This window comes from Acinonyx jubatus, chromosome A2, assembly GCF_027475565.1.
Source record: "Acinonyx jubatus isolate Ajub_Pintada_27869175 chromosome A2, VMU_Ajub_asm_v1.0, whole genome shotgun sequence".
NCBI lineage: Eukaryota > Metazoa > Chordata > Mammalia > Carnivora > Felidae > Acinonyx > Acinonyx jubatus.
This window is the reverse complement of record NC_069383.1, coordinates 85,977,645-85,991,633: the sequence shown is the minus strand read 5'-3', so window position 1 is coordinate 85,991,633 and position 13,989 is coordinate 85,977,645. Positions and strand designations below refer to the sequence as shown.

The 13,989-nt window shown below is 37.2% G+C and overlaps 1 protein-coding gene across 12 annotated transcripts in view; it reads right to left on the bottom strand.

Annotated features, from left to right (window-relative positions):
• The window catches only part of GSAP (gamma-secretase activating protein), a 204,561-nt gene that overhangs the window by 31,439 nt on the left and 159,133 nt on the right, over positions 1-13,989 (bottom strand). For 10 of the 12 annotated variants that reach the window (XR_008296891.1, XR_008296890.1, XR_008296892.1 and 7 more), the window contains 7 exons: positions 11,030-11,134; positions 10,276-10,353; positions 6,711-6,803; positions 6,360-6,577; positions 4,059-4,128; positions 3,422-3,504; positions 154-207 (listed from right to left, as the gene is read on the bottom strand). Coding sequence is in view for 8 of the 12 variants with exons in the window: in XM_053218582.1 (XP_053074557.1) it covers positions 154-207; positions 3,422-3,504; positions 4,059-4,128; positions 6,360-6,577; positions 6,711-6,803; positions 10,276-10,353; positions 11,030-11,134 (701 nt within the window). In the remaining 4 variants the exon portion in view is untranslated. The remainder of the gene's footprint in view (positions 1-153; positions 208-3,421; positions 3,505-4,058; positions 4,129-6,359; positions 6,578-6,710; positions 6,804-10,275; positions 10,354-11,029; positions 11,135-13,989) is intronic. The other 2 variants (XM_027071740.2, XM_053218579.1) reach the window with 2 other exon arrangements.

Sequence of the window (13,989 nt, the reverse complement as noted above, 5' to 3'; positions counted from 1 at the left end):
AACCCCTACCCACATCCTCCCCCAACAGCTTACAAGCCCCCCTGGGAACCACCTTAATACTTGGGGCAGCAGGGATGGGACTCCAGTTGGGCATAGAGACCAGCAAGGAAGCCCTGCAGAGCCGTGGTCTCGCCTCTGCCTATAAGGACTTACCTTCATGAAAGGCAACGCGATCTCTTCTGTCACAAGGGTTATTCCAGGAATTTCCTATCGTGGGGAAAAAACATACACACAACTGCTAAACCTATCAACCACCACAAGCTTGAGCCTTCAGGAAGTGTTTTCTGCACAGACAGAAGCTGAGGGCAGCTCCCAGTTTGCTAACCTCTACTTTAAATAAACCTTGGGGTTTATAAATAACAGTGAACACAGCCCATCTTTTGCCTCGGGAAGGGAAATGTTCTTCAAAGTTATGATTACAATAGATGACAGGGTTTCTGAAGGAAAGGAGAAGACTATTAGGAATACAGAGCAAATAGTTTAATATTTGCACATTTCCATTTAAGAACAAATTAGGCAAATTACATTTGCACCATAAAGTGTAATAATCAGGGGGACATGTTCCTTCTTTTTTTTATTGCTTCTTCGTCCCTCTTCTTCTCTTTTGCTTAAATGTATTACATTATAGTTAGCCCCTGCCTCGCTAGGAGGAACCAAGATTAATGGGGTTCTTTTTTGACTTTAGCGGAAGATTTTTCTTTACCTCATTCTCCACCATAATCTCAGAAATAAAAAAAATCTCCATGAAGAGTTTATACAGCAGTATCACCATGACAAATATGAAAGATATACAATTCACACCTGGAAGACCAAATTATAACATTCTGCTACCTAGTGAGCATTAAAACAAAAATTTCAGGGCACCTGGGTGGCTCAGTTGGTTAAGTATCTGACTTTGGCTCAGGTCATGATCTCACAGTTTGTGAGTTCGAGCCCTGTGTCGGGCTCTGTGTTGACAGCTTGAAGCCTGCTTGGGATTCTCTGTCTCCCCCTCTCTCTGCCCCTTCCCAGCTCATGCTTTGTCTCTCTCAATCTCTCTCTCAAAAATAAACATTAAAAAAATTAAACAAAAATTTCAATAAAAATTATAAACTTCCAAAATTGCCTTTCATTCAGTTATTTTGGAAGTGTGTTTCTATAATAATTGTGTAGGTTAGACTCTCAACTAGTGAATTCACCTTTTATTTTCTAAAAAAAAAAAGATGATATGCTAGAAATTAATTTAGAAGGTGTTATGTAGAAATAAAATCTGGTATTTATTTAAAACTTAAATGTCCTGGATTTTTACTGACCTACAACATTCCTGTGGAAAGGGGCATCATAGCAATGGAGAAATAAATTTCCAGAATATTCAAGCAACTGAGTTGTCTGCTATGACCACTGAAAGCCAGTGATAAAAATATATTTTGTGTTTCACTTATCACTACTCAGTAGAGAAGACACTTTAAAAAAGCATTAAAATTTTACTACAGGTTTAGGTTATAAATGGCATCTTAAAATAGGTAGAACAAGGATAATTGTTTGCAAAGCACAATTCAGGATTATCTATGTGTAAGAGCATTGTATGTTCTAGTAACTTAAATACAATTCAGTTATTTACAGAAATAATCTGTCTCCATACAGATGCATGAAATTAATATCTCCTACTGTGGCAACTGTTTATTAAGGTGTAGGATTAAGAGCATTTGCAGATTAGAAAAAGCAAAAGTAAATGATTTACATCAGTGCTAAAGATATGCATACACTCAGAAATTTAGGATTAGAAGAGACCTTTAAGGCAACCTACTCTAACCACTGGAAGTTTAGGGCAATGTGGAAAATGCTAAAACAAGCTCAGCAGATGGTGATTACAACTGGGGGTTTTTTACACTGTACTGCTCACAGGACTTGCTGCCATCATTCTATGTGTCTACAAGAGCTCCTCTGCCCCCACAAAGTCATGAGAAATGCAAAGGTGAAGAATTGCCTGTCAAGATGAGCCTGTCATGGGTCATCCAATGAATACATGCTCCATCCTTAAACACAACTCTGGGAATTAGAGGGGTTCCCGGTCCCCACCTGTCAGACACTGAACACAAAGGATGACAGGGTTGGGTGGAGGGGAAAGGAGGCAGAGACGTGTATCTCCTGACTCCCTGTGGTTTAACCTGCAAACTTCCTGCTGCATCACTTACAGTCTGCATGTCTATTCACAAGGGTTCTCAAAGGAAACAGTGAGGGCCTGGTGAAGGAACAAGCTCATCTTTTCCTTGTTTTTCTACAGCGAAGCAGGAAAATTTAATAACTCTTTACAGTAAAAGATGGAAGGGCCTTTAGGAAAACACTACCACTGTGCATACAGAAAATTTAGGAATGAATCAAACACACCTGATTATATTTAGATAGTCTAAATACAAAATGGGCAAGTATCACAATTTATGCCAGTACTTATTTTCCTATGTCTGTGTTACCTAAAGTAAATTTATTTTTCTAAATGCCTTTTTGATACAAACCACTGCCTTGAAACTAAGCATATAGTTCTAACATCTAAATACGAAAGAAGAAACCTTTTTCAGGGGCAGCCTATACATGGTTTTTGCTTTAAAAAAAATGTTCATTTATTTTTGAGAGAGAGAGAAAGACAGAGCACGAGCCGGGGAGGGGCAGAGAGAGAGGGAGGGAGACACAGAATCCAAACAAGGCTCCAGGCTCTGAGCTGTCAGCACAGAGCCCCATGTGGGGCTCGAATTCATGGACCGTGAGATCATGACCTGAGATGAAGTCGAGGTCAGACACTTAACCGACTGAGCCATCCAGGCACCCCATGGTTTTTGCTTTCTGATCTAACAAAAACTCAGTTTACTGCCCCATGTTTAGGGGAAAAGAAACAATATTTTATCTCAGCACTTCCCAACTGAAAAGTAGAGAGGAAGGACCAAGAGGAAGAAAAGGTTGAATGGAGTGAATTTGCTCAGGATTACTAACTTCTACTGATCTTGAAGCTCTACACTTATTACAGATTTTCCTTATGAGGCTGAGAAGAGGTCTTAGTAAATCTACTTAGTAAACAGAGCAGCTTACAAACAATAGCATTGGCCCAGCCCTTCCTCATTAATAAAAACCTAAGAAATATTTTAATCCACCCTAGTTGCTAAAAAAAATTAAAATACCATTTGAAGATGACAGATGAGGCTTAATTCTTAGTTGTAAGAAGAGTAACACATATTCTATACCTTCACCTTCAATTCCATTTTATATAAATACTTTGGCTCACAGCAAGTATTTACTATTATTTTTCTGCCAGAAAACTCCAACTCAGATCCTTATCAGTCAAAAGACAAATGAAATCACAGCCATGGTTACTGTGACAGGGATGTCCTACAAATGACCCATGACGGTGAATCAATTTTAATTACATAAAGAACACAAAGGGTTAACTTACTGTATTCCAAGTGAGCACTGAGGAATATGGCAAAAGTTTATCCATGTTACTGGTCTCTGGACATATGCTCCAATATGAAGAAGCTGAACAGATTTGTGAAAGGAAAGGAAAAAAAAAAAAAAGACATGGTTTAATAAGAATAAGGCAGTAGACACTGTCATTCACCATAACAAGCAAACCCAAAAGTGTTTTTATTGCCTTATCCTTACCCTGGAAAGCCTAGCTATTATGGTTTCACTTTCACTAAATGTTCAGGTTCTGCTCTTTACAAGGAAAATAATAATAATAAAACTTATTTGGTACTTCTATCTATCCCAGTGATGTTATACCACTTCACATGGAACTGGCCAACACAAAACTGAACTAAGAAAGTTACATCTCACAGGGGAGAAAAAATCACTAATAAGGTTATAGAATAAAGATCATATATCCTATCAGTCTCTGAATGGCCACAACTTCTCACAGACCATGAGAGAATGAAATTTAATTAGCTGCTGACTGAAACAGAGTTAAAAAAAAAAAAAAAAAAAAGCTCCTAACCAACATTTTGACAGATTGAGCCATTATCAATTTACTGTTCTCCCTCCAGTAAAAGGGTCAAGGATTCAACTTAATATGCACCATCAGCAACACCTACCAATTATAAATTCCTGAATGAGGTCAAATGAATGGCAGGTAGAGATATTCTCAGAAATCCACTGAATAATCTTTAAGAAGTGAGAAGACAATTCTGTTAGTATTTACATCTGCACCCTGCCCCCACCACCAAAGAAGTACAAAATATATGCAAATCTTTGGGGCGCCTGGGTGGCTCAGCCACTTTGGCTCAGGTCATGATCTCATGGTTCATGAGTTTGAGCCCCGCATCAGGCTCTCTGCTGTCAGCACAGAGCCTGCTTCAGATCCTCTGTTTCCCTCTCTCTGCCCCTCCCTTGCTTGCTCTTTCTCAAAAATAAACATTAAAAAAGGATATATATGTATGTGTATATATATATATATATATATATACACACACACATATGAATATACATACATATACACATACATATATATACATACATATATATACATGTATATATATACATGTATATATATATACATGTATATATATATATATATACATGTATATATATATATATATATGAATCTTTTAAAATTCTCTATTTTGCTACTGCCTAAGAACACACTCACTTCTACGTTCTCTTCAAGACACATAATGCAAGACTGTGGTTTAAGTAATATTATAAATCAGGTCCATTTTACACATCTTTTTTACTAAATGTCCTTGGTTGGAATCCAAGTAAGGCTTCTTCGACCCCATGTTTGTTTTTGCTAGGGTACATCTCGTTACAGCAAAATACCAGTGTGAAGGGCTGTGAGATACAGGAGAAAATCAAACCAAACCACACCACTAAGCTTGGAGGCAGCAGACCTGGGTTTGAATCCAGCTAAGCCATCAGTGTGAACATTGTCACACCATCTAACCTTTGTGAGCATCACTGTATGGTCCTCCCAAGGGGATGCTGTATCAACAACTCCCTCAGTCTCCACAACCATGCTTTCCTGCTGGAGGACTGAAACTCCTTGTTCCCAGCCTTCCAATGAAAGGATATTATCAGGCTTACCTAGCCACAGAGCACTCTCACGTTTCTGCTCCTACCAATAAGTTGCTGTTTTTATTTCCAAACGCATTCATGCTAGTTACACTTATTTTCACAATTAGGTAATTTAATAAAATATTACCATAGATGAGTGAAATATGGATGCAAAAAGAGTGTTGTTTGGTCAATAAGAGTTGAATGCTTTGTGGGTTTTTTTTTTAATGTTTATTTATTTTGAGAGAGAGACAGCGAGAGAGAGCGAGCATGCATGCATGAACAAACAGGGGAGGAGCAGAGAGAAGGGGAGAGAGAGAATCCCAAGCAAGGTCCACGCCCTGTGCAGAGCCCCATGCAGGGCTCCATCTCATGACCTTGAGACCATGACCTGAGCCAAAATCAAGAGTCAGATGCTCAACGGACTGAGCCTCCCACGCCATCCCAAAAGTTGAATGCTTTGGAAAGACTCAAAGGCATGTCTAAAACACTTACTAAAAAAAAATTAGGTATGAGATAACTAGAAAGTATTAGAAAAAAATGGCCCAATATACACAGATTGTTTTCAAAGATCTTCAAAAACTTGCTCTCCTTAGATTAAAAAAAGAAAAAGAAAGTAAGGTTAAAAAAAAAAGGAAAAAAAAAAGCAAGAAGTAACAGGAAGTCAGAGACAACACATTACTAGCGGTTTTATGTAAGAAAAATAATTGTGAACTCTAACCACTAATATACAAAGAAAGGGTCTTAGTCTACCTCAAAAGACAGGTGAATAAGTGCACATTTTTTTGGTTTAGGTTAAAATGTTTCAGACATCTTTTCTTCAATTACCCAACAACCTGCTGGTCCCAATCAAGTCTAAATGGGCAGGGGGGGTTCTCCCAACTTCAAAGGATAGCTGTACAATTAAATGACAAAGTGTGTGAAAGTGCTTCTTCAATTATATCATGCAGTGTAAATATATGCTATCTTTATTAAAATATAATAAATATATGCCATCAGATTTAGTTGTTTTGACACTATATATCATATAGAGACCAGGAGGAAAAGTAGATATTTGAGAAACTATTTACTGTTCACTGAGCACTTTCTTGGAATGTTACTGATATAGCTACCATTTTTCACAGTATGGAAAAGACAGTAGTCAAAAGAACAGACATGCTCACAGTCTGAGGTATAGTTGGGGGGTCTATAAAAAAGCACAAGAAAAATATTCAAGTTAGGATGGAGACCATAAACTTCAATTAATTATTACAAACAAAAATGACTTCCATCCATTTCAACCACAAATATATATATTTGGTGTTGTCCATTTGCCAGTTTTTAAACTTAAGCTACATAACCACCTTGGCTTCCAGGAACCGGCGGTCTCCACCACAGGAGAGCACACAGTGCAACACAGCCATCTTCTCACAGTCTAGCCGAGTGTTCCATAGGAACTGTAATAAATATGACTGGTTGAGGAGTGCCCTATAGAGCTTTCCAGAACACCAATCCAGTACCAGGGACCCTGACAGTGACTGTAAAGGACTATGAGGTAGCATATCAACAACTTCACTGTTTCCTGGTCAAAAAACAAAAAACAAAAATTACATCAGCAAATAAAAGAAACTCTTCTCACCCAAATATAAATGTTGCCAAGACAAACCCAAATGGATCATGTTCATGAATGAAAAATTACAGCCATATCACCATACCTGTCAGAAACAAACTGTGGCAGATTAGGTCTGGATGTTGAATGTTAAGTAGATGAAAAAAATGACCAGGTAAGTAAACAGCCAAGTAATAGTCTGTAGAAGAGAAAGATTTATGTTATCTGCATGTGGCAAGAGCTACATAGGCAAAGATAAAGCCCAGAACTTCACAGTAGCCCTCTTTGTGCCTCTTAAAAACACAAACGTTTTGACCAGTATAATAATAAGCTGTCTTATATCAGTACATTTCATCTCACTAGCCAGATCTCATTTATTTCTACCTGTGGCTAATTTTCTTCACACATTTAGTCATGGTTATCTTAATTGGCATCTGTAATTCCGTTTCTAAGTGAATTGTGGCTTTATATGAACCTAAATGACCTCTGAAAACAAATTAGAAAAAAAAATCAAGCAAGATGAATTCTTCCTTTATCGGATAGTCTGGGAACAGCTTAAAATGGGAATTTCCTTCCTAGTTTCTGCCAGCTTGGGGATGCTCTAAAATTTAGTTTCCTGTGTTTGCCCACTCATTGTCATCATCACTATCATCATCGTCATTTTGTTTAGAGAAACTTTAAATTGATATTCATCAAAACAATCTCTGCAGGCACTCTGATGCTTTGTGAAATACTAATACATTTCCTTGCATAGCTAACTGAGAATTCACACCTTCACAGTCCCTGCATTAGATAATTTTGTACCAAGAACATTTGTACACAGATTGAAGCAAGGTATAAAAATAGGTTTCTGGGGAATGGGAAGGTGGAAGTAGCCCTTGCCAATAATTTTTCTAGGACCTTAGAAAAACAGAAAAATTCATGCAATAGCAGTGAATTTAACATAGAAGACACATTTAGATTTTAAGTGAGCCAGCTGGACTCTTTTTTTTTTCCCTAAGAAGCAAAAAAAAAAAAAAAAAAAATCATTTGCATAGAAGGCATTCAGTGGAAAGGAAGGGAAAGAGGATGTAAAACTTGAATGATTTGACTTAGAAGTGCCCTCTCAGTCACAGGGGATTAAGTGATGTTCAAGTCTATAGCACAAATGGTTGCAATAATGTTCTTATTATGGTAACATTTAAGTAGAAAGACACAAATAATGATATAATAGCATACAGTGGAAAGGGTCTAGGCATCAAATGATCTAAGTTAACTCCTAGTCGTAGCATTTAACCAGTTAATTAGGGTGGTAATTTTGTCCCTGGGAGACAAGGCATTTGGAAATATGTCAGGGTGTTTTGAGTTGTCCCAGTCATTGGCGTGGTAGGGAGTAAAGGTTATTAAATCCCTCTATGTGCAGGACACTCTCACACAAAAAGTATTGTTTCATCAAAAATGTCAACAGTACCTGTGGTAGGCCAAATGTTGACCCCCAAAGATATTCAGGTGCTAATCCCAGAGCCTGTGAATATGTTACCTTAAGTGATAAAAGGCACCTTGCAGATGGGATCAAGGATCTTGAAATGGGGAGAGTATACTGGAACATCCAAGTGGACCCAATGGAACCACAAATGTGTTCACAGGAGGGAGGCAGAGGGAGACTGGACTACAGAGAAAATCATGTGAGGATGAAAGAGATGGGAGTCATGTCGGTCACAAGTCAAGAAATGCTGGCCTCAAGATGCTGCGGGAGGCCAAGGATGAATTCTTCTCCAGAATCTCCAGAAGGAACCATTTCTACCTACACCTTGGCTTAGCCCCTCAAGACTCCAGATTTCAGAATTCTGACTTCCAGATCCCTAAGACAACATTTATGTTGTTTTAAGCCCTAAATTTGTGATAATTTGTTATAGCAGCCATAAGAAACTAACACAGTGCCCCTGACATGAGACACTAAAAGAAGACTGGGTACACATCTCAGCCTTTCTGAGCCTCACTTTCATTATCTGTAAAATGGGGATAACATCACCAAACAGAACTGTTTTAAGGATCAAGATAATTTAAATAACAAACTTAGCATATAGTATTCATTTTTCAAAATGATAGCTTTTTATTTACCAATGTATCTTTCTTATATAGAGGTGTTTGGGATTTATAGGAAACGTCCCCAAAGCCCAATCCTTTAGTATTTTAATCAATATAAGCCCCCTTTTAATAGGGTAGCAATCAGGAAAATTGCATGCAATTTATAGGAAAAAATACATCACTCACAAAGCAATACTGTTGTCATAAAAATTACTTCTGGAATAGTTTTAATCCTGGGTATAATTTTGTGCCTATGAGATAAAATGTGTTTAAGAAGGAAAGATAACTTATGTAAGATAGCCTATTTTTACAAAGCTCTAGTATTTCTGCTGGCTCCACGGTCTGAAGACCATAGATTAAATCATGCCTGCCCTTTTTTAAAGTCACTCTCTGGGGAAAAAAAGGAAGGCTACCTTTGACCTCACAAAATGCTAAGGTTATTTTTAGTGGAAAGTTTCCCCTATCACTCTTAGATGGGATGTTGATGTAGCATTCGCTACTTGATAATAATCAAGTCTCAGACCCAGGAAACCTTATATTTATCTCTCTTACCACAGGAAGCAGTAGAATCAGGCCTCTCTAAAGTAATTTCCCACAGGTTCAAAGCTCATGTTAACATTTGCCACATACTAGCCCACTCAGCCTTAGATACCTCACCAATAGTATCATTCAAAAGAAAAATATTTTTTATGTATTTTCTTATCATTTTCATTTTCATTTTGCCAAGTTCCCTCACATCACACTTTCCTAAGCCTTTGTCATGATAGTAGAAGGACTGGGGAACAAGAATAGGGGAATACATCAAAGAATCATGTGCTCTAAAGCTGAAGCTTTTCTTTTTAAATATTGTCATGTCCCTTGGGTAGGCAAGCAATACTTCTGTTATTTAGTTCTGTGCTAACCTGTTTGTGACCCTCACCCCAAATGACATGCAAAAGCAGCTTTCAGGAGGTTGGTACAATAAACTCCTTCTTTATTTTCTTCATTATAGATTCCATTAATATGTTCCAACCTAACACTCAAGTTCCCTTACCATATTTACTCAATGAAAATCAACACATTCAAGCTGATCCGTAAATCATTTACAGGACTTGGAAGGCTCTAGCAACAGGAAATGGACGATTTTTCAAAGACCTTTGTCCTCTCTACAATCAATAATGAAACTGAGGCTCAGAAGGGCTGAGATGTGTGCCCAGGCTTCTTTCCTACTAAAAACATAGGAAAGCTCACAGCCTGTGTTCTCTAAAAAGGGAGATGCATCCCCCTCCCCCCCAAAAGGCTGATCTGGATGGAGGGACACAAATATGTCCATTAGGGTTGGTCTATAAGCCTTGAAAAAGACATAGGTCAGGAAAAAATATATTATAAAAATATTAACTAACTTAATACAGTTGACTATTGAACAACAGACAAATTACGGGTGCTAATGTGTCCAGAGAAAACCTTCCCCTATCAGGTTTCAGAGAGGTCAGTGATTGTCCTCACAATCCGAGTCCTGAAGAGGTAGGAGAAAATGGGGTGCACAAATGAGATATAAAAGGCTGAGTATCACATGTACTAGAAAGGAGTGTCAGAGCAGAGAGACCCATCTCCCTCTCACTCACCAAGGTTGAGAAAAGTAAGGCCCTTTGTCACATGTGAGTCAACACTCCCAAGAGCAGCAGTGAAGGTCTTGCCGTGCCCTGTGGGTAGAGAACAGGAAGCCAAGAAAAGAATGGTAAGAAACAAAGAGCCGGAATCCCACCCAAGGCTATTACTCTATGTGATACTCTCAACATTTAGGAGCTGTGAAACTGACAAAGCATGTGTCTGACTTCTGGATTTCATGGTTCCCCATCATTCTCCAAAAACCAGCAGAGAAAATGGATCACAAGTGCAATCACCATCTAGTACTTGTTCTGGGCTTCGAGTATAATATTAGACTTTATAAGATGGGTTGTGCTCAGATAGAAGGATCTGAAGCATTTTGTTGTAATGTTTATCACTTAACATTTATCATAAACAGTCAACACATATATGTTATGTGCATTCTACATTGTACTCTAACAGTAAAGAAAAAATATTAAGAAAAATTGTAAGGAAGAGAAAATACATTTATAGAACTCTACTGTGTTTATCGAAAAAGCCCTGCATGTAAGTGGATCTGTGCACTTCAAATCCACGTTGTTCAAGGGTTAACTGTATTCATCATTAATGAATTTATTCAGGAAACATGTATTATATACGTATAAAGGTATAGAATGTACTGATAAAATTCATTACAAGATAATAAGTCTTTAAAATTTATCTAACTTGCTACCATTTGGAAAAAGTGATTATGTAAAAGTAAAAAAAAAAATAAGAATAAATGGCATGTACCTTTATGAAAGTAAAACACTGAATATGTGAATTTTTCCCAAGAGTCAAACTTCGGACTGTAACACACACATAAACTTCCTAGAAGTAAGAAGGTATTTAGTAGAGCTGAAAAGAATAGGAGACAAATAAAAAGTTTCCTAAGTCACTTAACCTGACTTTTATTCCTTTAGACGTTCTGCCTCAACTTAATACAGAGATTATTCCCCAAATCTAGAAATGGTCTATTAATAAGTTAACAAGTTGCTAATTCCACAGTTACTCAGCACACACATAAGCAATGTATTGTGATGAGCTACTAAAGAACAGGAAAATGAATAGAGATACACTCCTACATATGAAATCATGAGTGTCTAGAGAAATTTACAAAGCTTCATAAGATTCTCCTAATATACATATACTGCCCTGCTCTCTTATTTAGCTTGCCTCCCAGGCCATTACTAATAGCTATAGACCCCAGTTTAACAAAAATGTACCTCTTCTTTACAGAAAGTTTCCAGTCTTCTTTGTTATCTGGAATGGAAGGCAAACTGGGCCAATAAAAGCAAATGTGTGTTGGGACCATACCCACACATATTTGGGTCACCAAGAGCCTTGGTCCAAGGGCAAAGAAGAGTTTGTGGCACAAAGCAGTCCTCCCAGATGAGCCCTGACTGCCTTTACTTACCCCATCACTCCAGAACACCCTCAGCCTTCACCCCTCCTTCAGTGTGTAAGATGTCCATCATCTCTAGCAGCTGTTGCTATGTGGATAGACTAGATATTCTCATCAAAGACCTACCATTGAGGGCACTATGCAGAAACTGATACTTCCAGTGCTAATGTTTATGTGATTACCCAAAATAGGAGATTTCCAGGAGGAAAGGAACTTAACAAGGAATCTGGAAACCTGGGTTCTGGTCCCAGAACTACAATTAGCTAGCCATGTAAATTCAATCATTACTTCAGTGAATAGCAGTATTTCCTCAGTTATACTTCACTAGGTCCTTTGTCAAAGAATCAGGGTGCCCCCCCCCCAAAAAAGCGCCAATTTTCTCTAAGAAGGCTATTCAAAGACATATATGAGAATTTTGTTATAATATTTATCATTTGTGACTATTTTTAATGACATTTAAAACTGCACCATATTGTTAGAAGTACATTTTATTGCAATATCTTAAGTACAAAAGAATTTAAAAGAGTAATTTTATCAGATAAAAATAGTAACAATTCTACTAGATGTAAAATTACTGTTATGGCTACTGAGTATAAAATAATAACTTTTCTTTAAAATTACAGCAGACTAAGAAACCAAGTAACACTATACTAAAGCTTAAACAAAAATAGTAATTATAACAGTTAAAAAAGTTCTATGTACCACTTGGACTATTTTTATAAAGTAAAGATACTACCAGCAAAAAACTACTGGTTTACCCTGTCCTTTTATGTTCTATGATCACAAGGAGAAAGAAATTTTCAGCAAACATAGTTAAAAATTTAGCCTCTCTAGTAATTACAAAAATAAAATCTTTTTTAAAGGCACCATATTTTTTCTTTCAAATTAGCAAAGTTTTTAAAATGATAATCAATTCTGTCAAGGGAGCAGTAGGAAAAACATTCTCAAATAAGAAGGAAGTTGCTACAACCTCTCTGATACACAGTTTTGCAGAGGATTAAATATATTCACACCTGTCGACCCAAATTCTTCTTGTAGGAATCTATCCTGTAGCATGAACATGAAATGTCCACAATAAAGAAGATGATATCCCACCCTTCTAGCAAAATCCTCTACACCATCCTTTAGAGAATGGAGGTCATCATTTTTCTTGTTTTGCAGAAAGTTGAAGTGAGATGTAAAATAAATGTACCCAATTACATTCACCAGGAGCCATCTTCAGATCTCATAAGCAAACGTTTCCAAATAGTTACTAGGTTGTGGCTTAGTTACCCTTCCCTAGCCCAAAGGTGGGAAAAATAATAAAGACACAGCAAGGTGACACGGGTGTGCACTGACTCTGTGAAGCTTGTCCCATGGATAGAACTTTCTTTGATAATGGAAATGCTTTATATCTGTTGTCCAAATTGGTTGCCACTAGCCACATGTGGCTATCGAACACTTAAAATGTACCTACATAAAAACAAGGATATCAGAAAATTTTTGGATGGTATCTATGTTTCTGAAAAAGGAACAGTTCAGCAGGCTGATGAATAAAATCTAACTTGTCTAGCTACAGAAATACCAAGATGCCAGACGATTTATCAGACTTGTTTGTGAATTTTAAAGATGCAATAAAAGCTGTATTGATTTGGGGAAAATTTTTTTAAATAAAATGTAGCTACTGTGACTCTTTTCTGTTTAACTTTAATAAATGTAAATAGCCACATGTGGCTAGTGGCTGCCATACTGGACAACACAGCAATGGAGCATTGGTTCTCAACCTGGAAAGCATATTAAACTCACCTGGGGCTTACAGATTCTCAAACCTCCCCTTCAATCAACTGAAAAAGAATCTCTGAAGGTGAGACCCAGGCATCAGTATTTTTAAAATGTGCCTAGGGCACATTAAGTTCTCTAAACTTCAGTTTCCTCATCTATAAAAGAAAATATAGAACCTACTTCATATAGTTCTTACATAGGAATTAAATGAGATGTATGTATAAAGCTCTGCCAAAGAAGTTATGTCTGGCTATAAAGGTTAGCTGCGATTATGATTATTCCAGAATGATTCTGCTGCTATTTACAAGTTGGGGGAACTCACTTGGGGGAAGTCAGAGTTTTAAAAAAAAAAACAACAAAGCATGCTCTTAATGGTGTATCCAGAAAGAGATGTTTAATAAATATTCATCAATGATGAAGATAAAATCTCAGAGTTGGCTAGCCTTTGGGAAACTATTTGGACAATGAAAGCTATTATGGGCAAAGTTTTCCAAGGGAAATTATCTCATTGTAAAAGGCTCTATAAAATGCTAAAACACAAGACTAA